Source organism: Leuciscus leuciscus (genome assembly GCF_965113295.1).
Source record: "Leuciscus leuciscus genome assembly, chromosome: 9".
NCBI lineage: Eukaryota > Metazoa > Chordata > Actinopteri > Cypriniformes > Leuciscidae > Leuciscus > Leuciscus leuciscus.
The window spans coordinates 41,662,401-41,684,648 of record NC_138733.1 but is presented as its reverse complement, the minus strand read 5'-3'; the positions used below and the strand labels follow the sequence as shown (position 1 = coordinate 41,684,648).

Here is a 22,248-nt window from a genome sequence, read left to right as displayed (position 1 = left end):
CACACATCAATGCAAAAACACAACACAAACAGAAGGTGGGAAATAAATAGTGCCTATTAAAAGTATTCACCCTCAGCAGTGTGTATGCAGTGTGTATGGATCACCAAGATATCACTGGGACAAGCAAGCAGTTGATTTCGTATCAGTCACATAAACAGGTACATGGAGATCATTTGTGTGTAATAAACTGATCACAGTATAAATTGACCTCTGTCTGGAAGGTTCAGCATTGAGGCCGATCATACAAGTGTCCTACTGGAAGTCTGCATTTGTTCGCTGGGTCGGGAAGTCATGAACGGCATCAGGTGCGCTCAAGTCATTTTGGTCAGAGCAAGATGGCGATGTTGTCACGGAATAGTTGAACGTGAGACGAGGATTCAAATGCAGAGGAAATTTATTAGTCACTGGCAGAAAAGGTACAAAACTCAAAAACTCCGATAGCAAGCGGGAAGGAAACACCAGGAACAAGTAACTTGGACAAACGAACCAGCACAGGACTACAAACACAGGAAGGCTAAATAGGGGAACAAACAAAGGAGGGTAACGAGAAGGACAGGTGGGACAATTTAACCAATAATCAGATAACAAGATGGGAGGGGCTAGACAATAGACAGGAGAGCACATGGCACAAGGAAATAACATGACAGCCATGTGCTCACAACAGACCAGACAAACACAAACACATGACAGTGTCACAGCTCTGTCACTAAACCAAGAGAAAACCCAGACAAGGGTGACAGAACTGTGACACTACCCCCCCTCAAAGGAACGCCACCTGGCGTTCCCAAGGAGGGACACCAAAAACAAGAAAAGAACATCAAACGTGCAAGACCAAAGAGCAGACAAAACAAGCAGATCAGAACACATACACAGAGAGGGGAGGGAGAGAGGGGAGGGAGAGAGGGGAGGGAGAGAGGGGAGGGAGAGAGGAGGGGAGGGGAGCCAGGGAGGGAGGGGAGCCAGGGAGGGAGGGGAGCCAGGGAGGGAGGGGAGGGTCCAGACTCCTGGCTGAAGACCAGGGTGGCTCAGACAGTCCATCGGGTGGCCAGGGCGAATCCGACTGTGCAGGTGACCAGAGCGGAACAGGCGGCCAGGGCGGTGAAGCCCGTTTGGACGGCCATGGCGGAGAGAACCCTTCGGGCGACCATGGCAGAGACGACCAGGGCGGAGACAACCCTTTGGGCAACCATGGCGCAGGAACCGACACAGGCGCAGGAACCGACACAGGCGCAGGAACCGACACAGGCGCAGGAACCGACACAGGCGCGGCGGCGGCCATCTTGTCCGGAGACACAGGCTCGGCAGATGTGCCGAGCAGCTCGGGCGGGGCCGGCAGGGCAGGACGCCTGGGCGGCGCGTCAGGGATGGTAGTCAACTCCGGGATGGTCTCTGGATTAGGAGCCACTGGACGAGTCGTTGTGGAGGGGTTTCTCTTCCTCCTCCGTCTCCGGACCACCGGACTCGAGACCACCGGACTCGGGACCACCGGACCAGTCACGGAGGGAGTCTTCCTTCTCTTCCTCCGTTTCGGGACCACCGGCACTGGGACCACCGGCACTGGGACCAGCGGTGAAGGCTCTGCGCTGGACGGGACCACATGCACCTGGCTGAAGAGCGATTGGACTCTGGAATGACGTTGGGGTTCCTGACGACCATGTCCACCTCTACGACCTCCCCGAGTCCCAGAGAATCTGGCCAAGCGGGTTCCCTCAAAGCGTTGCAGGTGAATAGGAGCTTTAGAAGAGTTGCCAGTCGCAGTCCTGGGCTTACCTCCTCTCAGCTGACCGCCGTCTGCCATGGTCTCCTCAGTCCTTTGAGCGCACCTAGCGAAGTAGTCAAACAAGGAAATTGAAGATCCTTTATCCTTTCCCGGAGAAAAAATCTCGCTCTGCTGTATCCACATATTTTGGCTGGTTCGTTCTGTCACGGAATAGTTGAACGTGAGACGAGGATTCAAATGCAGAGGAAATGTATTAGTCACTGGCAGAAAAGGTACAAAACTCAAAAACTCCCGATAGCACGCGGGAAGGAAACACCAGGAACAGGTAACTTGGACAAACGAACCAGCACAGGACTACAAACACAGGAAGGCTAAATAGGGGAACAAACAAAGGAGGGTAACGAGAAGGACAGGTGGGACAAATTAACCAATAATCAGATAACAAGATGGGAGGGGCTAGACAATAGACAGGAGAGCACATGGCACAAGGAAATAACATGACAGCCATGTGCTCACAACAGACCAGACTAACACAAACACATGACAAACCGGGAGTGTCACAGCTCTGTCACTAAACCAAGAGAAAACCCAGACAAGGGTGACAGAACTGTGACAGATGTACCTTCTCTACGAAACATTCAGATTTTAACTCGACTTCTACAAAAAAATGTATAAAGGAAGCGCATTAGTTGTGTTTTGGGATTTTTATGTCTTTACTCAATTTATGAAGGTGTTGTAAACTGAATCGTTATATTTCTAATGTACAGTACTGCTGATGTACATAACTATTGTATTTTGTAAATGCAACTTAGTTTTATTGTACATTTTAAACAAAATACAACCTGGTCACACTAAATGCGTCTCCATAGCATGTGATATGATATGCATGGGTAGGTTTAGTAGTGGTGTGGGGTACGTGTGTATTATACGTTTGGGTAAGATTAGTGGTATGGGGTGCGTGTGTATTACACGCAATAAACTGCATATCATATGCACGTGAAAACTGCGTATCATATGCACGTATACACTCATTTTCGCGTATCAATTGCACGATAAACACAATGTGTGCTATAGAGACGCATTTTCATGAGATCAGGCTAAAAAATACGATTTCATTCATTCCAACAAAATGACCAACAACACAGAAGCTGCATCTATTGCACTGACCATTTTTTTCATTGACACTTTATGAGAGACTGTGACCACTGCTAAAATCTGATCCAGCGAGACCAAGACTGAGCTTTGAGACCAACAGACTAACTGCCATGTTTGATGTACTGTGAGCTTATAAACCTGATGGAGTCATTGTCTTGCTGGAATACAAATCTGTCCAAGCATAAAGACAAAGCTAAACAAGAATGGCTTGATACAGCAAAGGTCATGTTCTGGAGAGCCCAAGTCAGAGTCTCAAAAAGATCTCAAATTAATTGTGCTTGAGCTCGACAAACAATGAAGAAAACAGCAGTGGCCAGATATGCAAAATCACTGCAAATGATTGATATGGGTGTAATTAACGTAATAAATGATGACGAATTTCTGTAATAGAATATTTTTTCTTAATCAAAGTAAAAAAATGTGTAAAAAACAAAAACAAAAACAAACTCCAGAAAGTGAATACTTTTTCTAGGCACTGTACACTGTAAAATTCATCATTATTACACACTCTGTCTTTGTTCTACTGAATCTATAGGCTATATCACACATAGATAATGGAAACAGATGGTCCTGAGCTCCAGCCTGGCACAAGATTCTCCCTGTGTAATGTCTGAGCACCACTACAGGTGAAGTCTCTTGGTTAGCTCAGTCCAATGGCTAGAGAGATGATGAGGATGAGAAGACAGACGGACACACAGCTGCCTATCAGGATCAACTTCTGTGGAGGACATGGACAGAAAGCAGAGATCTTCACTTTACCCCAACAATTCATGATATCTTAGTGCTGAAAGGATTACAACCCTTCTCAACCATTTGCCATTCAGGTTTAGTTCACCCAGTAATCAAACTGGTCATCAATTACTCCCCCTCATGTCCCCATTCGATTATAAGTACTGGGACTAGTACACCACTGGTACTAGTTCCAGTAGGTTGTCGCTCTTTCCTTAAGTGTGAAGATCTTTCTTCTTCCTAGCAGGAAACCCAGGTTGAATCTCATCCCAGATTCAATACTCGCATGTCTTCAAAGATAACCCAGATTGTTTCTTGTTGACAGTTAAGGATGTTGGATTACCCAAGGTAAGGTTGCTCCAGCCCTTAATAAGTTCTTGCTTAAACTGGAATGTAAAATCCACAATAGAGGCTCAGTAACTGGTTGCACCATTTGTTCTCAAGGCAGAATGTAGCTAGTAGGTCGAAAGCTCTCCGTAAAGTAATGTGCAGTCGCATAATATGATGTTTACCCTCAACGACCCAAGCCTTCAAATACGTGAGCGGAAGTTGAGCAGGACGAAGTGAATTTATTAGTGAGCTCGACTGAAACTGGCTAACGCTCACAAATTATAGCCAGTCATCAAATTATTATCTTAACTGGAATCAAATGCCATTTATGCATGATAAACACGATATTTGAAAATAATATGTGCGAAACACGTCATCACTCATCTTGCCACAGGTAGTTTCCGCTCTTGAGTCGCTGTCTCATGTGATGCTGCTGCAGGCTGGGCCACGTGTGATCTATGATGTCAGGTGCAGGGGGCGTGGCTTCTGGCAGTGTTGAGCCCGCCCACAGGGAGGGGCCTAGTTTAAATGTTGTTTACAATCCTGCATAGTGCACCTTTAAACTCTTTCAGCAAGTTCAGACATGATAGGTCTGCTAGTCCATTTTTGAACATATTCCGGCCATCTTGCTGTGTGTCGCTCACTGAAACACTGCAGCTTGCAAGAATTAAAGCGATACTCCATTTTTTGGGGAAATAGGCTCTTTTTACAACTCCCCCAGAGTTAAACAGTTGAGTCTTACCGTTTTCTAATCCATTCAGCCGAACTCCGGGTCTGGCGGTACCACTTTTAGCATAGCTTAGTATAGATCATTGAATCGGACAGGACTTTGCTGCCGTACCATGAGTCCAGCAGGCGTAATGATATGACGCAGCGCCTGGAAATAGTCCCCAGCTCGGTAACTTCCAACGTGACCGGGACTAAGTTTGTCTAACCTATTAGACCTATTTTCAGGCGCTGCATCATATCATTACGCCTGCTGGACTCATGGTACGGCAGCAAAGTTTCTTGATTATTACGCAGGAATGAGAGTATAGTTCCTAGCCATATCAGCCTAGAAAATCGCAACTTTTCATTTTCCGTCGGTCTTAGTACACGATGTAACTACAGAAGAGTCAAGTTTTAAATAGGAAAAATATCAAAACTCTTTGGTAATTTTTTTGAGAGAGATGCTAATGGTCCTGTCCGATTCAATGATCTATGCTAAGCTATGCTAAAAGTGGTACCGCCAGACCCGGAGTTCGGCTGAATGGATTCGAAAACGGTAAAACTCAACTGTTTAACTCTGGGGGAGTTGTAAAATGAGCCTATTTCCAAAAAAAGTGGAGTATCCCTTTAACAATAAAGTCATCTGTCATTGTCCTACTGGACCTGTCCTCTGCGTCTGACATGGTGAATCATCAGTTCCTCCTGTTCAACAACCTCACTGATCTGGTCAGCATGGGAATAGCCCTTTGCTGGCTTGAGTTGCTTTGCTTTGAGTAGCTTTTTACGAATGAGAAAACAAATCGACCCACATCTGCATTAGCATAATGTTGACAGCACACAGACAAAGCTTCACATAACAGTATAAGGAGTGGGAATGAAAAAAAGGAGGGAAGTGAGACAGATGTGCAATACTCATGCAGGACGGATGGCAGGCACTGACGTATCTTTCACTCACCCTTCGTGTGTTACTCTGGTACTTTACAGCCTTTGTGGTCTCTTGCACTGCATCCCTAATGAAATCCACTGTAAGCTCCACATTATACTCTATACAGTCTATCATCTCTCCCTGACCAGAACAGCAGATGGACGGCGCCAGAGAAGGAGGAAAGAAAAAGAGAAAGGTGATTTGACAGGAGTTTGATGGATTGTTTGCTATATCTCACCGTCCTGCTAGTCTTCTGGACTTTGACCGCTGCTTTGATGTCCTCTTTGGCCTTCTCCACATATTCCTGAGCACTGCAGACATTCTTCTCTATATTGTTTATTAACTCTCCCTAAAATTAGACAGGAACATACAGCTCACTAAACCACTGATCTAGCAAACAGTAAACACTGAATACAACTTTTGATTTTAATAATGTATTAGTAAATGTTGAAATTACCATTAACTAAGATTAATAAATTCCGCAAAAGTATTGTTCATTCTTAGTTCTTGTTATCTACTAATGTTAACTAATGAAACCTTATTGTAAAGTGTTACCAAGCCGCTTCAGAAGACACAGTAGTCCAGCGCAGCGGCTACACAGAGTTTTCACTGCCATAAAAACCAATGCAGATTTTCCGGAATAAAAAGAGCGGCGTACGATGTCGTACGATCTGAACAGTTGCGATACATGATGTGGACAGACGATACTTTAGATCAGATTCCAATCGGATACACAGATAATCGGATTGGGACTGACAGTGTGAATGTAATCTTAGTAACATTAAAGCAGTGTTGCAGTTAATGAGATAATTAAGTGATTAATTAAAAGGGTCATGAACTGAGAAATCAACATTTCCTTGAGCTTTTCACATATAAGAGGTCATCTCTACTATAAGAATATCTTGTAAGTTTCAAAACTGAAAACTTATTGTTAGTCTCCGCATATAGCTTTTATTTTAACCAAGCCCAGTGAACGACTCATTGTGGAATTGTACCTATTCCCACATACAAATGTTTTTCTGGGCCAGATCCGGTCTACACAGCCCCTTTTCCCACGGCCCACATGCCACAAAGAAGGACGGTCCTGGAGTGTCCCAGATATGGATTAAAGACATGGACCATAACTGGCCCTGCACTGGGCCTGAACAGGTTTTAGTGTTGGTACTGATTATCAGCCTTAAGTAAACCAGAAACCCCAAAACTGAGCCACACCTTAGCCTTATCCACACTAAAAAAAATACTTTTATAGAAATCTTCGTTCAACTTTTACCAGAAAAACAGTTACTTTACAGGTATTTCCTCAATTATTGCTAACACAGATATTCACTGTCAAAAGTGAATCTCTTGCAGTTCACTACACACATGAAGTAAAGTAACTATACGTCACTGCATCAGTAACTATACAGTTACTGCCTCTTAAATAAAGCAATATGAGGCGTAAGATCAGTGTTTCTCTGCTCATCCTGGACTGAAGCACAGGCTCTACTCTTCAACACAACGGTGACCCACAGAACAGACGATACAGAAACACTTTAAATCCCGACTGAACATTAAACACTAACAGATCTCTCAAGATATCAGCATCTTCACTTATTACAATCTGTACTTTACTTATTTCATCCTAAAGGTCTTATTGAGAATTAACTGAGGTTTAGATTTTGATGTTTTATTGAAAATAATAAAGCTTTGTGTCACCATTATGGTTATCGGTGTTTGCTTTAGTTGGGCTCTTGACCCTTGATATTTTAACATTAGTTTTTCTCTGGTTGCTGTGTTTATAATACATGTTTGTTATGGCAAAAAATAAATAAAAATGCAAGAGAATCTCTGATCAGATATTTTTGGTCACTTTTAAGTGATGGTATAGTCATCATTTAGTGGCTAGAGTCTCTGATTAAATTGTTTTTTTAATTATATTAATTGTTCATTTCATATGCGAATACTACTGCAGAAATTCCTACAGTGCTGTGATACTTTGAAAATGTTTAATAAGTCATTATGAATAAAACATTTTTTTTTACAGGATCATATAGACTCACACAGACATCAAGAATCAGTCTATGAATCTCAACAATGGTGACAATTATTGTTGATGATGACAATTAATGGTCACAAAAAAAGCTTTGTTGATTGTCACCATTGTTGAGATTCATATGGTAATTCTTGATGTCTCTGTGCGCCTAAATAACACAGCTCAAAATATTTTGTACTATATAATGACTTAAAACAAATAAGAATACCAGATTGTCATAATATGGATGCCACAATATCTCAAGGCTACTGTAAATCATGTGCAATTAACTGCTAATGTACTCAGAGATTTGACATTAAGTGACATCAGTTAATCTGGCCACTACATGATGACAATATTTTCATTTGATTAGATTTTCTCCTGGACTTTTTTGCCATAAAGAGAGTTTAAGGGTTAGTTCTGTCATTAATTACTCATCCTCATGTCGTTCCAAACCCGTAAGACTTTCGTTCATTTTCGGAACACAAATGAAGATATTTTTGATGAAATAGGACAGCTCTCTGACCCCTCCATAGACAGCAATTTAATTACCACTTTCAAGGTCCAAAAAGGTTGTACATTTTACATTGTTAAATAATCCATGTGACAACAGTCATTTTATGACAGGACGCGACGAGAATACAATTTGTGCGGAAAAATAGCGACTTTATTCAACAATTTCTTCTGCAAAAAATGAATCGATTTTGAATCAAGATCAGAATCAAATCACAAGATTTGAATTGAAATCGAGAAATTTGTGTCAAGCACTAATAAAAACAGTAGCTTTCCAGTCATTGTACCATGTAAATATTGTAACATGTAAGTAAGTAAGTAAGTAAGTAATCTTTATTTATATAGCACCTTTCACAGACAAGGGCCACAAAGTGCTTCACAACACAGTTTAAAAAAAAAAAAAAAAAAAAAAAAAAAAAAAAACCATGTTGTCACTAAACTTAACTAAAATCTGTTTAGTTACCAAATGTTTTGACAATCACAATACACTTACACCAAAAATGATCCACAGATCTTTATATAAAGCATATGTTACATCTGCATAAATGTCCCTGTTTGTCTGGACAGAATGTTCAAGATATCTTATTTTCATGAGCATACAAATGTTCTTATTCATTGTTCTATTTATTTTATACAATTGAACTATTGAGAAAATAACAAGTTTGCAGTAATGCAAAGATGTCATTATTTAATTTGAAAACTTTATTATATACTATTAAATTGTATACATTATTTTTAGTGTCATGTTCTTTGTACTTCGTTATAAAGACTATATAGACTTGATCATCAGGCAATATTCAGAAATGGGTGTAGTATTGTTTTTCTGATTAACTTTTATTAGATTGTAAAATGAAAAGAATGCTGGCTAATAGGCTTATTATTATTTTTATAATGGGAGCAACTACTGCCTATTCTGAATATATACAATGTAATATATATTTATATTAAAGTTAAACAGAAAAAGATTGTGTCGACATTTGCTCAAAAAAATTCGATAATTGGCTTTTCCATCATCTATATCAGTAAACATTGTGGTGCGCTAAACCTGTTTTCGCAAAAAAATCATTGGATGGAAACCTGTCTTATGTTAACGGTTGTGTTCCGTTTGCCTGCCATTTTTGGGATTACCTTTTAGTGTGGATTATTAAAGACTTTTGATCCTTATTTCTTATCTTCGTGCATTTTTATATAGCCAAGTTGTGACGCACTCGTCGAGAAAAAGTAAACTGAGCCTAAAATGATCCTAGCTCACCATGTCATCTTCTATAGTCCTGCATACGTTACCTTTGACAAGAAATACAACAAGCAATCAACACAGTAAGGAAGAGAGCTATCACCAAAATAAAACAAAATGTAATAAATCCTCATTATCCTCAAATCATCATTACAAATAAGTGCATCATCACAAAATCAGTGTGTGCATTTCAGCAGAATATGATGACAAAGGGCCCTGATGGTTGATATTAGCATGTTTTAATCAAATTTGTCTGGTTAAAAATATTGTACTTTTATATTATTATTAGTTGCTGTGCTTGTTGTTGAACAGTTAATAGAAGGGAGTAAGTCATCTATCAAACTATAGCCTATTAGTTAATGGTAACATGCCGTATTTATGTAGACTACAGTCCAGAAGACATTTTTCCTCAAGTTGTGCACAGTTTTAAAGTTTGTGCTCAGAGACATATTTATCTGCTTAGTATGGAAGCTTGTTTCCGCCACTGAATAATAAATAAATAATAATAATTGCGACTTTTTATCTCACAATTCAGACTTTTTTTCTCACAATTCTGAGAAATAAAGTCAGAATAGCGAGATGTAAACTCGCAATTGTGAGATAAAAAGTTGCAATTCTGAGAAATAAAGTCAGAATAGCGAGATGTAAACTCGCAATTGTGAGATAAAAAATTGCAATTATCTTTTAAAATGTTTTATTTTGTGGCGGAAACAAGCTTCCATAGCTTAGGTGTTACTGAGGAAACATTAAACATATAATAGTGCTAAACCATGTCTACAGATGTGAGCATTGCATCGCAACGCAAGAACATTTACCATTACAACCAGTGATCGCAATAAGCCATTATAATCAGTGATTCTCTCTACACTCAAAATATTTTAAGTAAATGTACTGTAACTTTAATGGTATGTTGGAAATGCATGTCTACAAATCCTTGTCTAGATTACTCTGGATAAAAAGTTTGAGATATATATATAATAAACAATAGGTGTTTGCTACAATTCCAAATTAAGTGAACTACTCAAATTATCCAAGTAAAGTAACAAACAAAAATGTATTGGTAAAAAAGATGAATTTCTTTAGATTACACTTACACTTCTTTATGTTACAGCCTCAGTGGTTAATACTGATCAGTGTGATCAGCTCTACTCTCACCTGGTTTTCTACCAGCATGGCCATGTCCATGAACATATCATGCAGCTCACGGATGTTGTTCTCCAGTTTGAGGATTTCATTGTGTTGCGTCTTAATCTCGTTCATGGCCTGTTCAGTGATGTTGCAGTCCATGATGATCTGTAGGGGGGGGAAAAATTAAAGATTAAAGATATTAGAAAGTTTTCCAACATAAGTCTGCTTCAATCACTAGCTGGTAGGGATGTCAACGATTAATCGACGATCGATTAATTGTCGATAATACATTTAATCGATACAACTTATCGATCATCGATTAAGCAGGTCTTCATCAATGTTGTTTTCGTCAACGATGACGATAACGAAATGATTTCGTTGACGCACCTTTTTTTTATGACGATAACGCGACGATGACTAGCTAAAAATGGCTCTAAGGTGACTAAAACATGACGAGACGTTTTCGAGTTTTCGTTGACGAGACGAGACGGAACGAAAATGATTATAAGTCTGACGTTCACAATGCATGTCATTTCTGCCTATTTTGCGTGAAATCTGTCTGTTTTGAGCTAAAAAAGTATCAGCAATGCTGCCGCTTCCTATCCTTGTTTTGGGTACGCCCACCACCCGGCTGCCGCCATGCCGCGCACCAGATCCCACACAACAACAACACACCTGCGGCTGCGGCTAGTCACTCGCCACACATCTTCGATATGAGGCGCCGGACTGGACAAAAGCGAAACGAACTGCGCGAGCGACAGTGCGCGAGAGAGACCGAGTGTGTCTGCGCAGGAGAGAGACCGAGTGTGTCCGCGCAGGAGAGAGACCGAGTGTGTCTGCGCAGGAGAGAGACCGAGTGTGTCTGCGCAGGAGAGAGACCGAGTGTGTCTGCGCAGGAGAGAGACCGAGTGTGTCCGCGCAGGAGAGAGACCGAGTGTGTCCGCGCAGGAGAGAGACCGAGTGTGTCCGCGCAGGAGAGAGACCGAGTGTGTCCGCGCAGGAGAGAGACCGAGTGTGTCTGCGCAGGAGAGAGACCGAGTGTGTCTGCGCAGGAGAGAGACCGAGTGTGTCTGCGCAGGAGAGAGACAGAGTGTGTCTGCGCAGGAGAGAGACCGAGTGTGTCTGCGCAGGAGAGAGACCGAGTGTGTCCGAGCAGGAGAGAGACCGAGTGTGTCTGCGCAGGAGAGAGACCGAGTGTGTCTGCGCAGGAGAGAGACCGAGTGTGTCTGCGCAGGAGAGAGACCGAGTGTGTCCGAGCATTAGTTTAGTGGGCTAATTGGTACAAAGTAATATATAATTATTATATAACTTAGATTATAACATTAATTATTATTTAACTAATTATATAATAAAGCCACAATTGCCAAAGTAAGAATGTTTTTATTTCTGGCTTTTTTGGAGTAAAACAGTGATTCCACTGTTACCACTTTATCTGTGTGTAATGTTGTAGTAGCTCAAATTGAATTGAGTTACAACACTCGAATTGCAACACTTGCTACAACCTGTCAAACCTAAGCCCATTTCCAATACTTTTTAACCTAAATTAATTTGTTAAAGACTGCTTTCTTTTTTTTTTTTTACAAAAATTTACTAAAACTTGACTAAAACCTTTTTGTGTTTTCGTCGACTAAAACTTGACTAAAACTATCAAGTTTATAAGTGACTAAAATGTGACTAAAACTAAAAAGCATTTTCGTCCAAAAGACTAAGACTAAGACTTAAACTAAAAGGGCTGCCAAAAACAACACTGGTCTTCATGCGCGTGCGCGCTGCTCAACCGCGAAACATGTAAAGCGAGCGCGCCAGAGTTATGTTTGGGACCATTTTTACACCTTCATCATGACTATAAGTTTGCGTGTGCATTCGCAGCCTTTTGTTTTGTGCAAATGTAAGTTGTAATACTGTTATTTTGTGTAGGCCTATCTATATCTGACTGATCTCATATTGGATGCATTTGGTTAAGAATTAACTCTGTAGTAAAGCGTCAGCTTCAGCGCGCGCAGCTCAAACGGCAGTGCACGACTAATAATGACTATTGGGACTGTAATATTACATAACATTATAAAGAGAACAATATTGTAATAAAACATTGTGAATTATTTGGGTTTAGTTGCCGTGTCGCGTTGCTCCAGGAAGAGCGCGTCCACAACATGAGTAGTTCTGAATGAATGGCACGTAACTTAGTTCAAGTTCACTTGTGCATGAATTTGCGTCATTTTGTGCAGATATAATTTGTAATATTATGTTTATTTTGAATATATCTGATTAATCTCATATAGGATGCGTTTCTTTTAGATAAATAACGTGCTAGCAAAGTGCTCCAGTTTAACGGTAGCAGATTCATTCAGCGCGTGCAGTTGTTCCAGGAAGAGCGCGTCCACAACATTCACACATTCTCACCGCATATGAGGCGGCGTTGGTGACACGTTGTATTAGTAGTTATATTTGATTATTAAATAATTAATTTAATTATCAATCACATCGAAACATTTTACAATCCTACTAGCCCTTTATTTATATTTAAAACCATTCTCATTGATTTGGTGAGGAACATACAGTAGCGTTTTGAGCAGCATTTGCAGACCCTTGTCATGCTGTTGGCTATAGCTACTGCAGACGCATATCGCAGTATTAAGGCTAACGATTAATCGATTAATTGATCGTTAATTTAAATGACGATCGATCATGGGAATTTGTGAAAATTGACATCCCTACTAGCTGGTTTACTGAGCGCAAAAATAACAACAAAAAAAGTGCAGTATGTTCTCAGAAGGTGATTGAAAACTCGGATCACACAAAATATGAACTTTTGCAGCTCTAAAGACCCAGCAAATATGTTAGTGTCTTAGTGTCCTGTAAAGGCCACACAAGTCAAGTCCAATGACTGAATCCAATGGTGTGGCTGAAGGTTTCCTGTCTTTTCAGTGAGTAAAGTATTTAATTCCAGTTAACATTCTGACTCCCATGTTATCCTTACCTAGAATTTAGTTTAGAATGGCAATTGATTATTGGTCATTTTAATGATTATTTACTTAGACATTTGATAATCCTATTTAACTCTTGACTTTAGATTGTAGTCATAGACTTCATTCCCATTCCAATGTCACTCAGAGTCTTGAGGCCATGGACACGGATCTCACGGTCATGAACTCGTTAGTCTGGGTCATTCGACAGAGGTAATTGACTAATACTATTTAGATGAGTGCCCATGCTTGCTCTCCCGTAAAAGTACTTAAGTTAGTCTCAATAGATCTGTACTCATTTAAAGCGAGACTACCTCTGGCCAGAGGTCATGACCACTACCATAGATATTAGCCGATAGCCTTTTGCGAACCAATATCAAGAACTGGACCGTGGTTCACCTTCACTGAGCTCATAAAAGTAAAGCCGTCCATTTCAGCCACTCCGACAACAAGATTATTCCAACTTTTTATTATTTCAACTGATTAGCAAAGTATCTTTGTAATGACCAGTAGCTGATGCTGTATCCACTCACCCCTGAAGTGAAGATGGGGTTGTCACTTTCTAACACGCTCTCCAACTCCTCATTTGTTGTATTTCTTCCGGCTACACAGAAAAAAAACATGATATTAATTGCTTGTTTGTGCTGTAGCACATTAAGCAGCATATGTGTAAATGTTTGTCTTTATAGTAGTTGATGTATAAAATAATAAATTGACACACATACAATGTATATTGGATGATTTTTGCGAATATAGCCGCTCTTCCACTGTCGGGCCAGTGCGAGCCAGGGCTAACAGTGTACCGGGTGGGGCCAGTAGCCTCGAGTCTCAAGCACCAAATCCAAAATCAAGTTGTGTTTCCACTGTCGGGCCAGTAGCCCCACAGCGCTACCCTAAAACCCACCCTTAACACGCCTCCATACAACCACTTCACACAACCATTTCACCAGCTGACTGAAAACTAGCGAGATTGCAAAATAAGCATGACAGAAGCGAACGTTTGGTCTTTACTTAAACACGGCTAATGTGTGGCCTGGGCCTGCTGTGCCAAATGGCTTAACATCTAGTGGATTGACTAGACTTATGTGTATCTGTATCAGAGTTATTTACTAGTGACTTTAGCAATGTCAATAGCCGCCAATGGAATTGTCCAATAGAAACACGTCAATTTTGCAAAAACTCGCATTTATCGCCAAAAAGTTTTCACACTCGCATGAGGAGGTTTTTCAGGCAATTCGAAAAATAAATATTTCGCAAAACTGCAATGGAAACAGTTTTTGAGCATTTACAGTCAGCTGACGTAGATTACGCGGTGTGTTTGGACAGAATACGAGACAGAGTTCTTTATTAAATTCATAAAAGACAAAAGAATTACAGGAACAATGGATTCTAAACCTCAAATAAATGCCACAATCAAGACCTCAAAGCAGAAATGAGGGAGAAACACCCAGAAACTCCTCATATGTGCCGCTCACAGTATAATAAGGGTCGTTCCTCACCATTAATGCTTGGAAAACACACATACATCTCCTTCGATTAATAATAATGGCCAGTGCAGTGGCTGGGATATAGTACATAAACCTACCAACCTCCGTTACCATGGTTTTTGGAATGATTTTACTGATCGCGAGAGGAAAAAATTAAGTTTTAGTCGCATAACATCGGTTAATGGAAACGCCGTCATTTCGAAATATTTTTGTGTCGAGATTTAGAATTTTTTTTTTTTTTTTTTTTGCAAAAGTTTTCCGCAAATTTGTAATGGAAACGTGCCTAATGTCTTGCAAAACCTGAGCAATGTGAACCCAGTTTGAGTAACTGTTGACATAAACCAAGTTCTTTGTGCCTGAGCCAATATGGCTTAAAAGTAACTAATTAGAATGCATGACTTTAACAAATGAGATCACATCGCAAGCTGCTAGTTATGGAGAGAGTTACCCCGATGCAGCATGCATTTATTTATATTTTGCTGGGTTTGAACAGTCAATCCAAAAGTATGGTCATGTGACAAACAGCAAACCTCAGGATAACATGCAAACCTACACTCTTCATAAAAGCTGTGCTTAGCTGTGTCCTCGGGCTGATTTCTTCTGCTTCTGCTATTATTGATTCAAAATGCATGTTTTCATGCCAGCTTAGCTTATGTGCTTAACTATTCACTCCTTGCATCATACAAATCTTGTCAAACATGTGAATGCTTGCTTAATTAATAAAATTGATAAATGTAGATCATACAAGATTGTTTAATGATTTGGAATAATAAAAGTTAAAGCCGTAATGAAATGGTAGATTTGTATCTTCCTTATTGTGACATCATCCGAGTGTATGGTGGGGACTTGGCTTTGTGGATCAGTTAATGATTGGATTCTGAGATGTGGGCATAAGTGCAGGCTGATAAACACGAGCTTGCATGGGCAGGGTTTAAGTGCACTAAATGATTGAAGAATATTGCACTCATCACCAGTTATTTTCACCAGAAGGTTCAGTTATGGCAGTTTGCATCTTGTGCATTGTATTTCTTTATCCATTCATGGTATTCATTTACTAATTGTCTTCATTGTGTTGATAATTGTTAAGGAGAAATTCCTCAGCTGGTGCCCCGAGATAAAAGTAGAGAGGGATAATCTGACACTCTCACATTCACCCTAAGTGATGTGTGACCAAAACTCACAACATAATTTGGTGCCTTATGTGGAAATCACTCAAATGGGAACATCAAGCTAACAATACTATGAGGTCAAGATGCAAAGGTCAAATGACAAAAAACAACAACAAATGGAGCAAATGTTTGTCTAAGACTGCAATTATGGATAATTAAACAAATAAAAAAATCTACTGATGAAACGGCTGCCCTTTTTGAATTAAGAATAGAGAATCACTAGCCTGAAACTATGAGGTGACATACACCATTGTTACTCCTCGACAATCTCTAATTTAGCAGCTCACTGAGTTAATAATGAACAGTCTGACGTGATCACAGATCTCTGATATATATGTACCATGACTCAGATTTGATTAAACACTGAATTCACTAAATACAGACCTTCACTGCGGACGTTGTCATGGTGTGTGTGTGTGTGTGTTTCGAGTGCTGGGCGACCCAGCTGGCCAGCTTTACTACATTATTCTGGTAGGCAGTAACAGACTGGAAACACAAGCGGTATTTCACCCAAGCTGGCAGGATGATTATGGTTCCAGCTTGAAGCCAATGACACAGAAAGGCCCAAATGGGGCCAGCTGTTTCCAAACTGGGGGGCTCAGGGTGATAAAAAGGGGGACGCGGTAAGAATACTAGTGTACAGTTAGTAGAGTTAGTGTACAGTTATGCAAAAGAAACCTCTTCAGGGTGATACAAGACTGCACTTACATATAATCAGAAATTGTACGTTCACAGAATATGTATTTTAGGCGTTCTGTCCGAGGAGACGCCCTGAGCTCGGGATGTGGCCCAAACGCAGAGTACATTTCGACATGAATACCCTACTAAGGTAGGCTAATGCGTATAATAATTCTTCTTCAATGATTGTATTGATGTTTATATTTTTCCAGGTTCGATGCTAGCTTTGTACTCAACAACTGGCGTACATCATCAATACATCCTCAATATTGATGCACCTTAGGGCTAAGCATGCAGATAGCCCTACACCCCCACCCTAGGGTGCAGGGCCTACTCACAGTGAGCAGCCTAACTTTTATTTTAAGATTATACAGTGGTGGCCAAAATTATTAGAACATAACATATTTAAGAGGTCTCAATTGCACAAATTGAAATGAAAATTAAATGAAATAAGTAATTTATTTAGCGCTTTACTATGTGCTACTGTACACCCAAAGCGCTTTACAATCATATCAGGAGATCTCTCCTCAACCACCACCAGTGTGCAGCATCCACAGTACAACATCACCACACACCAGCTGTAGGTGGAGAGAGGAGAGAGTGATAGAGCCAATTCTGTGGATGGGGATAATCAGGAGACCATGACTGATAAAGGCCAATGGAGGGAATTTGGCCAGGACACCAGGGTTTCACCCCTACTTTTTACAAAAAAGTGCTATTGGATTTTTAATGATCACAGAGAGTAGATCATATTAGACAGAACTGGATTGATCCCAGATTAGTTCCACTCTTGTATGTCACAGAATTCCAAAGCTTTGTTTGGTCAAGTGTTTTTTTTTTCAAACCGTATATCCTCTACTCCTCGATGATTTGTTAGATATGGTGGAGAAAACAAGTCTGACCACAAGATGTCGCTAATGCGCATTGTGTTAAAAGCTTCGAGTAATGAACCGTTTTTCAGCACAATTTTTAATGAAACCCTCAAACGCTTCAGAAAGCCTCGGTTTCCAATCACTAAATATTTAGACGCCTCCTCTCGCACTGATTGGGTAGATTATCTGAATGTGCTTCTCCCGAACTTTGTTATAAAGGTCTTGTGTTCTGTCACGCGCTGTCTTGCTTTGACAGATCCAAAATCAAAAGGCTTAACGCAGAAGAACAATGAAATCACATTAAATAAACACTAGAAATAATACAGAGGGAAATACCAGCCTGAAATGTTAGCACAAGACAATGAACAGAAGATAACTGAGTGGTTATATACACAAGATGATAAGGGGCTAATGAGAGACAGGTGAAGGTGATTAGTCGTCATGGAGATTAACAAGGGTTTCTATGGAAACTAAACCACAGGGACTGAACACAGGCACATCAAGACAAAATAATATAAAAATAAAAGTCCTTGAACATAGACACAGGGTAATTGCAACACTTAATCTGTTCATCATATAAAGCAATCATGTCTCTTCGGAAGACTTCAATAAAGCCGCTCCATACACATACAGAAGTCACATTTTGTGATCTATCGAAATAATGTTATATTGTTACACCCCTAGTAATTATAGTTGATAACTGAGGCGTAAGATGGCTGCTTTTGAATAAAAATGTTTTGAGACATTAGGATTCAGCATTCATGTACAAGACACATGAAAGAAGCGCCAGTATCAACTATTCAGATCAGCGGTTATTATGCAGCGATATATATTAGCCTATCGAGGAATAACTGACCTTGGAATTTTGCAATGTCCAAAGCATTTCTGAGTGCAAATAAACAGGTTTAATGAATAGCCTGTTAATATTATTTAAGACAACGTCTTCTTAATCTCATATTGCATAATATTCATTTTGTTTTATTTTTCTCATCCAACGTTTTTGAGGAGGCACTTCCTCCCTTGCGTTCTCAGAGAAAAAACCCCACCTGGCTCACCTGTGTGTGTGTGTGTGTGTGTGTGTGTGTGTGTGTGTGTGTGTGTGTGTGTGTGTGTTTACTCACTAATCTCCAGCTGTCTCTGTATCCGTCTTTTACAGCGTTCCCTGTAATCTGATTGTGTTGCATTATAATCAGACATCACCTCCACAAATTTACGTGACAAGGTGGAGTGCTGAAAAACAGAGAGCACTTATAACAATGTACACAAAACCACATGTATCTGCCCGTCATCAGCGAGCATCACGACTGACGTGTTGGCATGCAGAGTCTCACCTGTGTTTTCCGTATCCTCAGATCAGCTGATGGGCATTCACTGTTTACTGCCTCCTGCTCGATGGTCAGCTGGATACCTTAAAAAAAGAGGAGACAGCCCTGTGGTTATTCATTCACATGCTCTAAAGACAGTAATGATCAAGAAATAAGAACCAAACTTGTTCCAAATCCCTCTGGAATGTGTTATTGTGTGTATTGCTATCAGTGCCATGATGTTGTGGGAGAGATGCATCAAATGATACCACAATCGCTCAATGCTAATGATATGAACGGCTCTCTGTTTCTAATGCCAAAAAGCTCATTCATGTGTTCATGACTCAAGATTAGATTACTGTAATGCACTACTTGGAGAATTTCCTTCAGGGTTCCTGAATTAGCTACAGAACCAGCTGAAGCTTCACTAAAATTTGCTGTCTACTGCGTTTCATACACATTAAAAACACTGCTAATTACTTATAAAGCTTTAAGCTCTTATCAAGTCCATCAAATTATTTGCAATCGCAAAATTATGGCCAGTTAATGATACCCAGAATATCAGAAAATCTACAGTCGACCCTTGTCTGTCTGCCTCATAAACTCAGAAATAGCCTTCCTTAAGCACTATTCAGGATCCACACAGTTCAACTTTAAACCAAAGACTCATCTCTTGAGTAAGTCAGCTCACAAGTTTTAAGAACAAAGCCAGTGCTGTGACTAGCAGGTGAAGAGAGAGCGCACTGAAGTCATGTGGTAATTGTTTATCTGATGCTTCTGTGTGTCACATGACTATAGTTGCAGTTTAAATGCATGTTTTTGAGGATGAAGGACTCACTCTTTAACTTGGAGCGCACTTTGTTAGCCAACTTCTTGATATCTGTCATCAGCTCCTCCAACTCTGCTTTTGCTTCTGTTAGAAAATAAAAGAGAGAGACACAGAATGTTTATATTCACATCATGTCTGATCTTCAACTCCTGAAATATTCCAATATTCCTGAACTATTCAGCATATTTGAATAAGGTAACATTATTTTCCAACTCTTCTAGAAACACTGAAGATGTCCTTCATTTAATACAATTTAACGTTTAATACAATAGTGGCACCATTCAATAAGATACTTGAGCTTCAATGCACTATAACTAGGGAAGTCCCAGGGACAGGCATAGCCTTAAAAGTGCCCCAAGAGAGAAGCTCTGTCAGCTTCTTATCTAGAGAAACTCTCAGGGAGAACTAACATTAACTTGACATTCTGTAGTACCACTACCTCTAGGGGGAGATTGCAACCCTCAACTCGATAAGGAAGAATACAAATATGAGAGCATTATAGAATATATATCAATAGATTCTCATGTATCATAGGAATCCCATGTCTTTTGCTATTCTGTACTATGTATTAAAAGAAAATACAGTACACCCAGAAATGTTCTCATAATTTATGCATCTTTTACATCTACCCTCATGCCTTCTTAGACGTATACAACTTTCCTGCTTCTGTGAAACGAGCGTGAGACTGAAGTGCTATGCTATCCATCAATACTTCCTGAGTCAGTACGGAGTACAGTCATTTACTGTGGGTAAATTAAAGAACAGAGTAGCCCTGCTGTGATTGTAGGAGAACACTGGCATTTAGTGTGTCAGTCACAGGAGCACAACCCGACCAGACAAGAGCTCAGTGTGACGTCTACAGCTGGACCACATCTGCTTGCACAGAGAGTGTTCAGGGCTGTGTTTCCCGAAACCTCCTTAACGCTACGTCGTTCTTAAAGCCACACCGTGGACTTTGTGACCTAAAGAGTTGACGCATACGAGTTATTTTAAATGATTCCTCAGGCCAATATACAGCGTTTGACACTATTAATGCTCCGATCGGGGCTGCCCTCTTGAAATACCGCCTATGTAAGTTTGGAGAAGACGGACCGTCGTTGGCCAGGTCATGTGACCTGGAGAACGTATCGCTTTACGGCCGTCACGTGAGGCATTTGCTACTATTTTCCCGCCTGCTCGGCTCGCGGACATGGCTGAGGCAATAAAAAAATTTAAACTTAGTTTTAGGTACAAAACGTCTATAACCTGCTCCCGCCGATCGACTGTCCTGACCTGCACAGTTTATCTCCAACCCTAATCAAACACACCTGAAGCAACCAATTAACGTATTCAGGATCGCTTGAAAATTAAAGACATGTGTGTTTGATTGGAGATGAACTGTGCAGGACAGACGATCGGCAGGAGCAGGGTTGTGCACCCCTGGTCTATGCGACTTACCTGATCAGACATTATTTTCTGTTCACTTTTTGTGCAATTAATTTATTAAGTGGATGTCTTCTAGGCTTTTGCGACAGTGCTGCGGCGCTTGTGGCCTCTAGGGGCGCTAGACGTGAAAGTTACAGGTCTAGCGCCCCTAGCGCCCGCAAAAGTTCCGCGGTGTGGCTTTAAGTTACACCTTAAGCTGTACCTTATCGTTAATACGTGTTTCCCGAAACGTTCTTAGTTAAGTACACCTTCTGTAAGTCATACGTTCGTGAGGTTGGTCTGGACCACTCTTAGCTTTACCTTATCACTGTTGCAGGGCTATATGAATATAATTCTGAAGTTTTAATACACCCAGACAGTGTTCAATTAGGCTAATTCAAGTGTTTTCATGCAAAGAATAAAATTGTCATTTGATTGTTGTTAGAATTTTAATTATATTATATATTATATTATTAATTTAATTAAAGAGCACTTTTAAAGGCCAGTGAAAGCATAGGCTACTGTCAGTTAAGTCCTATTCGGACACTAATTTTTTCTCATGGGCTCGTCCGGTATTTTAAACATTTACAAGGGGAAGTGATTTTAGTGCCGTCCGAATCCATAATATCAGTGTTTTTTCTCATCCAACCCGCGTAAAAATCCCTGGCCAAATTATTACTGTTTTTTGACAAACAGGTCGTGTGGTAATATAACCGCCGTCTGAATCCACATCTCTGAGTTTACAAGAAGAGATTAAAAATTCACTGTTTAAATCCTTTTTGATCACTGCCGAACACCGTACGTTAGATGAACAATATTTCAAAAATGGGAAAGAGAAGAAAGCACGTACAAATTTGAAATGGTTATTATGGCAGCAATATATGATACAATTTTAAAATATGTAGGCTAGGCTATTATAGGCTATTATAGTTTGGATAATTTTTTTTATAATATCCCATGAGTCCTAATAAATGCAATTTCAACTTTTTCTGAAGTGCTTCTTTTTATAAAGAACACCACTTTCTCACATAATGCAGTGAAACAGCTCCTGCATGAGAGAATAATTGATTCTCCAGCCGTTGATATCAG

At 40.3% G+C, this 22,248-nt stretch overlaps 1 protein-coding gene across 5 annotated transcripts in view; it reads right to left on the bottom strand.

Moving 5' to 3' along the window:
- Positions 1-1,031: 1,031 nt before the first annotated feature.
- The window catches only part of stx1a (syntaxin 1A (brain)), a 50,248-nt gene continuing 29,031 nt past the window's right edge, over positions 1,032-22,248 (bottom strand). For 2 of the 5 annotated variants that reach the window (XM_082178977.1, XM_082178978.1), the window contains exons 4-9: positions 19,765-19,839; positions 18,954-19,030; positions 18,744-18,852; positions 13,950-14,020; positions 10,481-10,618; positions 3,658-5,708 (exon numbers count right to left, since the gene is read on the bottom strand). In XM_082178977.1, coding sequence (XP_082035103.1) covers positions 5,424-5,708; positions 10,481-10,618; positions 13,950-14,020; positions 18,744-18,852; positions 18,954-19,030; positions 19,765-19,839 — 755 coding nt within the window. In that variant the 3' untranslated portion in view covers positions 3,658-5,423. Of the gene's footprint in view, positions 3,594-3,657; positions 5,917-10,480; positions 10,619-13,949; positions 14,021-18,743; positions 18,853-18,953; positions 19,031-19,764; positions 19,840-22,248 lie in introns of those variants that run through there. The other 3 variants (XM_082178981.1, XM_082178980.1, XM_082178979.1) reach the window with 3 other exon arrangements.